We start from the raw sequence: 9,099 nt of genomic DNA on the forward strand, positions 1-9,099 counted from the left end.
AAAAGATGTAAACTATGTGTGATCTGTGATAGACATTTGCTAGCTTCAGGTCTATTCCTTTTATCTCCAGCAGGGGACAAAAATACATCAGTTTTTAACCTTGTCCATCACACTTTGATTGTCGTTTTACTTTTAAACTAGCCGTGTCGTCTAATATTAATTAGTAAAACAAGTCACTGGGAGCATGTATAGCACGTAGCGTTTTCAGACGAGCTTACAGCTAAGGTGACTCAATCCCAGAGTCACCTTAGCTGTGAAACAGCAGCAACCGGTTTACACTGCTGTGTTTAACTGCATGCCCCACACTTCATAATTATTGTATACATGTTACATTGACAGTAAAGGTGGAAATCACCGAGATACCCCACAATACACAATCTTTCACTCACGATGCGATATTACTGCAGTTTTTAACATTTTGCCACACACTTCCTGCCTTTTTGTCACGTCAGTTATGTTTTTGCTGCAAAATGAGATGGTTGACTAACCCTGTCATTAAAGTAAGACGGAATCAGTCTGCTATCAGTCTGTGATTGTATGGGTTCAAGCTGGCAATTACATGCAGTCTGTTTCTGATAATGCAACAATCAACTGTGACATATCCTCCAAAATCACATATCTGTTGCCGTCTACACAGACAGAAATGCCCTCAGCAACCTCTCCTGTTCTTTAGGATTACAACCAGAACAAAGCGAGGTGAGTGTAGTCTCCCCGAGTTGCGCTCATTGACAAAGACTCTGTGGCGTTTAGAGGTTATACAGCAACCTCCAACAATCTCTCTGAGTGACTGCAGTCAGTCCAAGTCAGACTGCAACTGCTTGCAGAAAACGTTGCCTCCAATCAGGCAAAATGAGCCCTCTTGTCCCATAATAATTCCAGAGTACTTGAATGTATTTAATAAAATATCAATATAAAATCACCATGCACACCCGCCCCCCATTTGTCAGAAGAAAGAAGTCGTGCAGGAAACAGGCTGAAAGTGATTCTTGAATTTAAACTCTTTTTTTGTATTTATTTACTTTGAGGGGGACTTTTAATGCCAGAGTTAGCTGAAGCAAGTTACATGACTTGTGCTTTGAAGCTGCCTCACAACTCCCTGATAAGAGTTTAGTTGAAATGGTTTATGAACTTTAAAAAGCTCAGCACTGAAACCAGGCGTTGGAAAGACCAGCAGCAGCAGCCCCACCTGAGCTGAGCGGAGGGACGTCGTCCGTGGTCGAGAAGTCCAGCGTGGCTCCTGCGATGTCCACCATCTCGTCATCATCGTCATCGCTGGGATGATGAAGGCCGTCAAAGCTCCCGGAGCAGTACCCGGGGTTTTCCATCCCTTCAGCGCCTTTTAATGGGGGAAAGTAGGGGGAAACAAAGAAGAGAGGGAGGGTTAACTTCTACTAGCCCCACGGTAGGTATCCGCTTTTCCGCTTTAGTTACCTCTCTCTCTGTCGGCTGCATGTTTACCACGTAAACTCGTCCAAAAGTTAGACATAGTAGCGCACAGGTAAGAGGTCAAAGAGCCCCCCTGCTAACTGTTTTACTGTTGAGACACGGGCACCGACAACAGCTACTCTCTGTCCTCCTCACCCGCTTCATACCAAACAGCGGCTGCAGAGTTAATGACAGCACATCTGTGTTTACGGTGAAGTTTTCGCAACCATTTCCGCTTTTTTTGCACTTCTCTTTCTGCTACATGCCTGCGGCTTCGGGGCTAAAAGCCACAAGAGCAGCGAAAAACACAGCGCGGTCCCAGGAACAGCGGATTAGCCTCTTTCCTCGTGACGAGGACCGAGCTGTCAAACAAGCCGACACGGTGTAACCGTACGGCTAACTTTCATCAGCGCTGCTGCTTTTAACCGAAATGTGCTTTGCGGCTTGCTTCATCAATAATGAAAGAAAAAGCCGAATGAATCCGTACTTTACCTGGGAGGGAAGAAAGCAGTCGTGCGGCTCACTGAAGAAGGAGAAGAAGTCTTGTGACTCGGATTATTTGCCCCACCGTCGTCTTCTTCTGCGGGAGCTGCTTATGTCAACACTATCCTGTGTAAACTTAACTGAGAAAACCCTGCGTCATCCACCGACACCCCAACACTGAGGTTTTGTGACGCAATATGTACATTTAAGAAGGTCTCGGCAAAGTGTCCCCTGCTTGGACACTCACGCTGGTGAAACGTAGCGATAACAACTGTTTGCATTTGTCGTTTTGGCACTTAAAGCGCAAACGGTAAGCCGTCGTCAAGTAAGCGAAAATTAGCTACGTCCACCTTTAAGTCTTTTAATAAAAAAAAAAGTCGTATAAACTAATTGGCGCTTTTACAGTCCGACACGTTTTAAGATTATACTCGAATATTAAATGCATACATTTTACATTTTTTATTGTTTTTATATGGCGTTAAAGCTTTTATTTTTATGCGACGTCGAAGCCCATGGTTTTTATTTTGAAACCCAAAGGAGGTAGTTTCCGGTTTAAGAGCGCAGCCGCTTTAAGGCTGGCACCGTCGGTGCCAGGAAGAGCAGTCGAGCGAAGAACTGTCGTTTACCCAAATTTGGTTCGCCAATAAGTTCGACAACTCGGTCATCAAAATAACAATAATAACTGTTATATGTAAAGCGTGAGTTTTATATTAAAATCATCCGACAGTCAGCAAAATTATCCCCCACACTGAGCATCACATGTTGAAACATAAACAGTTTGTGCTGTATTATATCTGGATATTTCTATAATAAGTTATATTTACTACTAGGACTATTTTCCAGTGTATTTAATGAATTACTTTAACTTATCCGTACTGTTCTTACTGCCTTTGACCAATTAATTTCCTCTGGGATTAATAAAATATTCAGATTCTGGTAAATTGTCTTGGGGGAAAACTTCTAATAGATACAATTACAGAGTTTTTTGTGTTTCTTTTTTATGTTATATAATATCGGGAAGAAACTTACAAATGTACATGGAGAAATGTTGTAGAAAAGTTGTTTTTTAAAACGTGCAAGGAAGGAAAGAGTGTCAAGTGTTAAAAGAGCCACATTGTTTTATCAACTCATTAGATCACTGAGTCAATACACAATCTACTGTAGTGAGGAGGTGTAACAGTAACTGATACACAAAAGCTACAATTTCATCCAAATTAGCTTTTTGTCTGAATGGGCCTGAGTGAAAGGCAGCTGGGAAGAAATCACTGGTAGAAACAGCTCAGGAAGAGGCAGCCATCTGTCGCAAATGGTTGGGGGGCAAACACAAAGGGAAGAGAAAAAAAGACGGTTTCCAAACTTTTGTCCCCAAAGCACACGCATCATAAAAATATCAGCAACTTATCAGCTCTGCCACTTCCAGCTCGACCTCCTAGTTTTTTGTTAGTGCCACCATCTCCGAACCATAGCAGGTCTCATTACATATATAAAACAAATTCTTCAGTCTTACTGCAGAAAAAAAATAACAGAAATGAAATGAAATGAAAAACGATAGAGGCACTTTTGGGTGTGACGCCTATTTGCAATATGGCCTCAGCAAGCATATAATTTATTATCAACCTATCAGACACGTTCACGCAGTAAAACATGCACTGTTGTTGTCTATGGTTCAGACCATGAGCTTTGTACAATAAATCTCTTGATGCATGCTCAATCATCCAGGTAAGGAAATCCCAAAAAGTGGATTCTGTGTTCGACAAAATATGTCTCAGCTGTTCCAATACTGACATATAAGGAGTATCCCTTAGTGATCCTGTATGTGCCAGGAGTATCAGAACAGTTGAGACGCATTTTTTCTAAACACTGCTTCTCTGTAGCTTTCAAACTCCAAAACATGCTGCGCCAAAAACTAGTCTACGCAAAGGATCGGGTCCACAAACAGAGTAACATAGTGTACGCTGTTAAGTCAGAGGATTGTCATGATTTATACATCGGGGAAACCAAACAACCTCTGCGAAGCGATGGCACAACACAGAAGAGCTACCTCGTCAGGCCAGGACTCTGCAGTCTGTTTACACCTACAGGCCAGTGGACACTCTTTCAAGGATGAGGATGTAACATCCTGGACGAGCTGTTTGGGCGGAGTCAAGGAGGCCATTTACGTGAAAAGGGAAAGACCATCTCTGAATCGAAGAGGGGGCCTAAGGGTCACATCTTTCGCCATCCATCTTACAATGCTGTGATTGCAGCCATTCCCCAACTCTCTGTGAATGGTACTTATAGCCAATGATTAATGGTCATTGATCAATGATCAATAGTATTTGATCAATTGGCTTTGATCAGTGGTTGTTGATCAATGGTCATGAGAATTTGCATATTAATCAGAAAACTAACCTCACAGCTCATTGTTCGTCAGTGGTGCTGGTTTCAGTCATTGTGCAAAAGTACTGTTTGTAAGGTTGTGGAAACCTGCAGTCAGCTGAGACCGAAAAAGTCACTTGGATGAGTAATGAAACGTTTCTCGTACTGAAAACGCTACGTCCACGTGAACAGAATCAACTTTTGGGATTTGTACAGAAAGTTTCTATTCAGACGAGCTGTTTGGGTTCCAAGTGTCTCTTTAACTCACCTGGTACCAAGTTAATAGCAGTTAATAGTTAAGTAGTTAAATAAATAAAACTCAGGTTCAAAACCTCTGGCATCCTGGTCCAGCTGAAGCCATGAGACAGACAACTTTTGCTCTTGTTTCCCCAAAAAGGTTTATTTCTTTTCTCTCCACATAGGAAAGTGATCAGTTTGACCTCCTCATAAATGCCATCATCCTCACTATCAGTCAGGATGATAAAGTGCATTAATTATTTTTCCCCCAGTTTGTTTGACTGTATTTGAACCCAGAATATAAAACTCACCATTTCTATGTAATGTTTTTTAAATGGACAGAGAGCCCCACCTTGTGGTCTGCTGAAGAAACTACTGGAGCCTTTGTAATGTAGCATTTTTCACCACTTCTACAGCACACGTTGCACTAGAGTCTAGGCCAACTGAACTTATGTGAGGTGATCTCAGGGATGCCTTATGTATGCCACTAGAGGTCACCTTTTGAGTTTCTCTGGTGTGTCCACCTTAACTTTATGGTAAGTTAAGGTGGACACACACAATTAGCTGCAGGTGTGTTATTGGTCGTAAGGAGGCAAACAGTTTGCTGCGCTGCTATGTTAAATCATGGAAATAAAGAATCTAAAGGACAAGATGAGTAAGGCTGGAGTTATTGGACTGTATCAAGTCTAATAAGTTAATTCATACCAGTGACATTGCATCACTCCCACCAACGAACACCTCAGTGGCTTCAAGCCTAGCCTTAGCCTCTACAAAAATAAATGAATACCTCACAAAGGGAACTAGGAAGTGCAAAAGGTAAATGGGAAAAACCCATAGACACATGAATAAACGTAATACAACAAGACTTGATACAAGAGGAAGGAAGACTGAGGGAGGAATTACACTCTAAAGCAAACAAATATAAAAAATTAAACAGAAACCAGAACAAATTATTCAAATAAAGAAAAAAAAGAAAAATCCCAAACTCAGAAATGCTTGTTATAACTGACACAGTAGTACAAAGACCCTGTCTCCAATTTTTTTGAGATGAGTTGTTATGGCCACCACTTCTTATGACAAAATCTCAAAATTGAGCATAGGCATAACTTTGTGCTCAACTTTATTTATCCCTAAGGAAATTATTGCCAGATGGCAAAAATACCACATGGTGACTCTGCTTATTTATTTATATATTCAATCATTTGCATTACTGTATTGACACCAATAAACTATACCTACATGACCTGGTAGAGCTAAACCTTGCTGAGCTAAGTATTTGATGGAGGCTACAATCTTTGATAATCCATACCTTGGTTCCTCCTGTTGTCTGGCAGCAGCTGAAGAAAGCTGTGAAGCTACAGTGTTCCCTTTTTGAGCAAAGATGTTCATGGCATGGAAATGTATAATCGCTAATTCTCGATTACAAAACTCGTGACCTTCTTCTAATTCTGACTAAGACCTCTTTCTTGGCAAGCATTCTCCTTCCTGTTATTAGCTGTATAAGAAAAGATGTAAACTATGTGTGATCTGTGATAGACATTTGCTAGCTTCAGGTCTATTCCTTTTATCTCCAGCAGGGGACAAAAATACATCAGTTTTTAACCTTGTCCATCACACTTTGTTTGTCGTTTTACTTTTAAACTAGCCGTGTCGTCTAATATTAATTAGTAAAACAAGTCACTGGGAGCATGTAACCTTGTCCATCACACTTTGATTGTCGTTTTACTTTTAAACTAGCCGTGTCGTCTAATATTAATTAGTAAAACAAGTCACTGGGAGCATGTATAGCACGTAGCGTTTTCAGACGAGCTTACAGCTAAGGTGACTCAATCCCAGAGTCACCTTAGCTGTGAAACAGCAGCAACCGGTTTACACTGCTGTGTTTAACTGCATGCCCCACACTTCATAATTATTGTATACATGTTACATTGACAGTAAAGGTGGAAATCACCGAGATACCCCACAATACACAATCTTTCACTCACGATGCGATATTACTGCAGTTTTTAACATTTTGCCACACACTTCCTGCCTTTTTGTCACGTCAGTTATGTTTTTGCTGCAAAATGAGATGGTTGACTAACCCTGTCATTAAAGTAAGACGGAATCAGTCTGCTATCAGTCTGTGATTGTATGGGTTCAAGCTGGCAATTACATGCAGTCTGTTTCTGATGGTGCAACAATCAACTGTGACATATCCTCCAAAATCACATATCTGTTGCCGTCTACACAGACAGAAATGCCCTCAGCAACCTCTCCTGTTCTTTAGGATTATAACCAGAACAAAGCGAGGTGAGTGTAGTCTCCCCGAGTTGCGCTCATTGACAAAGACTCTGTGGCGTTTAGAGGTTATACAGCAACCTCCAACAATCTCTCTGAGTGACTGCAGTCAGTCCAAGTCAGACTGCAACTGCTTGCAGAAAACGTTGCCTCCAATCAGGCAAAATGAGCCCTCTTGTCCCATAATAATTCCAGAGTACTTGAATGTATTTAATAAAATATCAATATAAAATCACCATGCACACCCGCCCCCCATTTGTCAGAAGAAAGAAGATCGTGCAGGAAACAGGCTGAAAGTGATTCCTGAATTTAAACTCTTTTTTTGTATTTATTTACTTTGAGGGGGACTTTTAATGCCAGAGTTAGCTGAAGCAAGTTACATGACTTGTGCTTTGAAGCTGCCTCACAACTCCCTGATAAGAGTTTAGTTGAAATGGTTTATGAACTTTAAAAAGCTCAGCACTGAAACCAGGCGTTGGAAAGACCAGCAGCAGCAGCCCCACCTGAGCTGAGCGGAGGGACGTCGTCCGTGGTCGAGAAGTCCAGCGTGGCTCCTGCGATGTCCACCATCTCGTCATCATCGTCATCGCTGGGATGATGAAGGCCGTCAAAGCTCCCGGAGCAGTACCCGGGGTTTTCCATCCCTTCAGCGCCTTTTAATGGGGGAAAGTAGGGGGAAACAAAGAAGAGAGGGAGGGTTAACTTCTACTAGCCCCACGGTAGGTATCCGCTTTTCCGCTTTAGTTACCTCTCTCTCTGTCGGCTGCATGTTTACCACGTAAACTCGTCCAAAAGTTAGACATAGTAGCGCACAGGTAAGAGGTCAAAGAGCCCCCCTGCTAACTGTTTTACTGTTGAGACACGGGCACCGACAACAGCTACTCTCTGTCCTCCTCACCCGCTTCATACCAAACAGCGGCTGCAGAGTTAATGACAGCACATCTGTGTTTACGGTGAAGTTTTCGCAACCATTTCCGCTTTTTTTGCACTTCTCTTTCTGCTACATGCCTGCGGCTTCGGGGCTAAAAGCCACAAGAGCAGCGAAAAACACAGCGCGGTCCCAGGAACAGCGGATTAGCCTCTTTCCTCGTGACGAGGACCGAGCTGTCAAACAAGCCGACACGGTGTAACCGTACGGCTAACTTTCATCAGCGCTGCTGCTTTTAACCGAAATGTGCTTTGCAGCTTGCTTCATCAATAATGAAAGAAAAAGCCGAATGAATCCGTACTTTACCTGGGAGGGAAGAAAGCAGTCGTGCGGCTCACTGAAGAAGGAGAAGAAGTCTTGTGACTCGGATTATTTGCCCCACCGTCGTCTTCTTCTGCGGGAGCTGCTTATGTCAACACTATCCTGTGTAAACTTAACTGAGAAAACCCTGCGTCATCCACCGACACCCCAACACTGAGGTTTTGTGACGCAATATGTACATTTAAGAAGGTCTCGGCAAAGTGTCCCCTGCTTGGACACTCACGCTGGTGAAACGTAGCGATAACAACTGTTTGCATTTGTCGTTTTGGCACTTAAAGCGCAAACGGTAAGCCGTCGTCAAGTAAGCGAAAATTAGCTACGTCCACCTTTAAGTCTTTTAATAAAAAAAAAGTCGTATAAACTAATTGGCGCTTTTACAGTCCGACACGTTTTAAGATTATACTCGAATATTAAATGCATACATTTTACATTTTTTTATTGTTTTTATATGGCGTTTAAAGCTTTTATTTTTACGCGACGTCGAAGCCCATGGTTTTTATTTTGAAACCCAAAGGAGGTAGTTTCCGGTTTAAGAGCGCAGCCGCTTTAAGGCTGGCACCGTCGGTGCCAGGAAGAGCAGTCGAGCGAAGAACTGTCGTTTACCCAAATTTGGTTCGCCAATAAGTTCGACAACTCGGTCATCAAAATAACAATAATAATAACTGTTATATGTAAAGCGTGAGTTTTATATTAAAATCATCCGACAGTTAGCAAAATTATCCCCCATACTGAGCATCACATGTTGAAACATAAACAGTTTGTGCTGTATTATATCTGGATATTTCTATAATAAGTTATATTTACTACTAGGACTATTTTCCAGTGTATTTAATGAATTACTTTAACTTATCCGTACTGTTCTTACTGCCTTTGAGCAACTGTGACCAATTAATTTCCTCTGGGATTAATAAAATATTCAGATTCTGGTAAATTGTCTTGGGGGAAAACTTCTTATAGATACAATTACAGAGTTTTTTGTGTTTATTTTTTATGTTATATAATATCGGGAAGAAACTTACAAATGTACATGGAGAAATGTTGTAGAAAAGTTGTTTTTTAAAACGTGC

At 41.7% G+C, this 9,099-nt stretch overlaps 2 protein-coding genes across 4 annotated transcripts in view; both read right to left on the minus strand.

The window, feature by feature from the left end:
* clcn5b (chloride channel, voltage-sensitive 5b) overlaps positions 1 to 2,253 on the minus strand; it is a 45,312-nt gene extending 43,059 nt beyond the window's left edge. Inside the window, exons 1-2 of one of the 2 annotated variants that reach the window (XM_005946748.3) lie at positions 1,918 to 2,253; positions 1,187 to 1,336 (exon numbers count right to left, since the gene is read on the minus strand). In XM_005946748.3, the coding sequence (XP_005946810.1) occupies positions 1,187 to 1,325 (139 nt within the window). In that variant the 5' untranslated portion in view covers positions 1,326 to 1,336; positions 1,918 to 2,253. Of the gene's footprint in view, positions 1 to 1,186; positions 1,337 to 1,431; positions 1,886 to 1,917 lie in introns of those variants that run through there. The other variant, XM_005946747.3, reaches the window with a different exon arrangement.
* Positions 2,254 to 7,063: 4,810 nt separating this feature from the next.
* LOC121812239 (H(+)/Cl(-) exchange transporter 5-like) lies at positions 7,064 to 8,532 on the minus strand. Of its 2 annotated transcripts, none has more exons than XR_006052945.1 (2): positions 8,018 to 8,532; positions 7,064 to 7,436 (listed from the first exon to the last, which is right to left on the minus strand). XR_006052945.1 is itself a non-coding variant. In XM_042213823.1 (2 exons), exons 1-2 carry the CDS (start codon positions 7,584 to 7,586, stop codon positions 7,240 to 7,242), a joined length of 252 nt encoding a protein of 83 aa, XP_042069757.1. In that variant the 5' UTR covers positions 7,587 to 7,981; the 3' UTR covers positions 7,064 to 7,239. The 2 variants fall into 2 exon arrangements, 1 of the variants encoding a protein (XP_042069757.1); XM_042213823.1 differs by lacking the exon at positions 8,018 to 8,532 and adding an exon at positions 7,532 to 7,981.
* Between the last annotated feature and the right edge of the window lie 567 nt (positions 8,533 to 9,099).

The sequence above is a fragment of the Haplochromis burtoni genome, unplaced genomic scaffold (assembly GCF_018398535.1).
Source record: "Haplochromis burtoni strain Fernald_Lab_line unplaced genomic scaffold, NCSU_Asbu1 Contig_484, whole genome shotgun sequence".
In the NCBI taxonomy this organism is placed as follows: domain Eukaryota; kingdom Metazoa; phylum Chordata; class Actinopteri; order Cichliformes; family Cichlidae; genus Haplochromis; species Haplochromis burtoni.

Bases quoted from the DNA above. Each gene is read 5' to 3' on its own strand.
- LOC121812239 (XM_042213823.1), bottom strand. From the start codon at position 7,586: ATGTCTAACTTTTGGACGAGTTTACGTGGTAAACATGCAGCCGACAGA. The intron at 7,437-7,531 runs GTAACTAAAGCG...CCCCATTAAAAG, and splicing joins TGCAGCCGACAGAGAGAGAG to GCGCTGAAGGGATGGAAAAC.